Source organism: Fulmarus glacialis, unplaced genomic scaffold (assembly GCF_000690835.1).
Source record: "Fulmarus glacialis isolate BGI_N327 unplaced genomic scaffold, ASM69083v1 scaffold20372, whole genome shotgun sequence".
NCBI lineage: Eukaryota > Metazoa > Chordata > Aves > Procellariiformes > Procellariidae > Fulmarus > Fulmarus glacialis.
Window position 1 is genome coordinate 4281 of NW_009197478.1, and position 1596 is coordinate 5876.

Sequence of the window (1596 nt, forward strand, 5' to 3'; positions counted from 1 at the left end):
GGCGCTGCCCCCCGTCGCCGCCGTCCTGCTCATCCACATGCCGGCCGAGGTACGAGCCCGCGACCGGGAGGGCAGGGAGACCCAGTGGCCGGAGAGCTGGGACCAGCGGGAGGGTGTGGGTCGCTTTGGGGTGGTGCTGGCAGGCAGGGTGCTCAGCTCATGGCACCCATTTATCCCAAAGCTGGGGTGCAGGGAGGTGCCTTTCGCCCCAGGTGTGCTTGCCTCCTCCTGCCTGCTCCCTTGGTCCCTGGGAGCAGGGTGGGGGCTGCAGGGATGTCCCCTGGAGACACCTGGGTGCTCACCCGCTGTCCCTTGGCTTGCAGCAAGCGTTCTGGTGCCTGGTGCAGATCTGCGAGAAGTACCTCCCCGGCTACTACAGCGAGAAGCTGGTGAGTGAAGGGCCCGCGGTGCCTTCAGCGGTGGCAGGGACCTGTGGTGTCTCCAGGCCAAAAGCTCCCCCAGCTCCTCACCCTGCAGAAAGAAGGGAGCCTGGGGAGATCCTGGGTGCTCCCACGGTCTCCGTGTTGTGCCACGGCTCCCAGAAGCATCCTGCAGTCAGGGATGGGGGGGCTCAGCGTAGCTTTGCTACCGGCGTCCGTGGGGCAGAGCTCTGATCCCGTAGCCGGGTCTGGAGGATGGGCTGCTCCTCCTCTGGGGCCGGTGGGCTGGGGCCGGGCACCAGGGAGCTGATCCCAGGGCTGGGCCGGGGTTGAGGCACTCACTGGGGCTCTTGACGCTGTCCCTGCAGGAGGCCATTCAGCTGGATGGGCAGATTCTCTTCTCGCTGCTGCACAAGGTCTCACCTGTGGCCTACAAGCACCTGAGCAAGCAGAAGATCGACCCCATCCTCTACATGACGGAGTGGTTCATGTGCGCCTTCTCCCGCACGCTGCCCTGGAGCTCTGTCCTGCGCGTCTGGGACATGTTCTTCTGTGAAGGTAGAAGCTCCCCACCATCCTCCTCTTCCTCCTGGGGTGACCGGCTGCAGCCCCCGCGGCACATGGACGGCACTTGGGGCTGCAGCAGGAGCGCTGCCGCGGCTGCTTGCCTGTGCCTGGCCCGTTGTAGGGCAGGTTTGGGGCAGCCACGTGCCTGGGGTGGAGACTGGGCTGTTTTCCTGGGGGTTAGGGGGCATGTGCATTCCAAATCCACTCTCTTGCGTGTCCTGACTGCTAGTGGGACTGGGACCTGGTGCCTCACAACATCTGAGGGACATGGTGGCAGCGTCACCCTGTGCTGCCTGGCGCTCGCTGCCTCACCTCTCCCCTTGCAGGGACTTCCGGGTGGTCCTCGTGCTGCTCAAACACACCCTGGGCTCCTCGGACAAGCTCAAGTCCTGCCAGGGCCAGTATGAGACCATGGAGAGGCTGAGGGCCCTCAGCCCCAAGATCATGCAGGAGACCTTCCTGGTGCAGGAGGTGAGGTGCTGGGGAGGGTCTGAGGGCCCAGTGCTGCCCAGTTGGCCACGCTGCTGGACTGGACTGCCTCTGGGTGGGCAGAGCTGGCGTAGCTTGGGGGCAGTCCCCAAAAGGCTTGGATTTGGGGTTGCCTCTGCCCTGGCCTGGGGTGCCGAGCCAGCCCCGGGTGGCCCTGTCA

At 65.5% G+C, this 1596-nt stretch overlaps 1 protein-coding gene across 1 annotated transcript in view; it reads left to right on the plus strand.

Annotated features, from left to right (window-relative positions):
* The window catches only part of LOC104072946 (TBC1 domain family member 10A), a gene marked incomplete at both ends in the record, with an annotated part of 3341 nt that extends 1923 nt beyond the window's left edge, over positions 1 to 1418 (plus strand). The window contains 4 exons of the mRNA XM_009572561.1: positions 1 to 49; positions 324 to 389; positions 749 to 948; positions 1274 to 1418. The exon at positions 1 to 49 is cut by the window's left edge and continues 2 nt beyond it. Of these exons, the coding sequence (XP_009570856.1) occupies positions 1 to 49; positions 324 to 389; positions 749 to 948; positions 1274 to 1418 (460 nt within the window). The remainder of the gene's footprint in view (positions 50 to 323; positions 390 to 748; positions 949 to 1273) is intronic.
* Between the last annotated feature and the right edge of the window lie 178 nt (positions 1419 to 1596).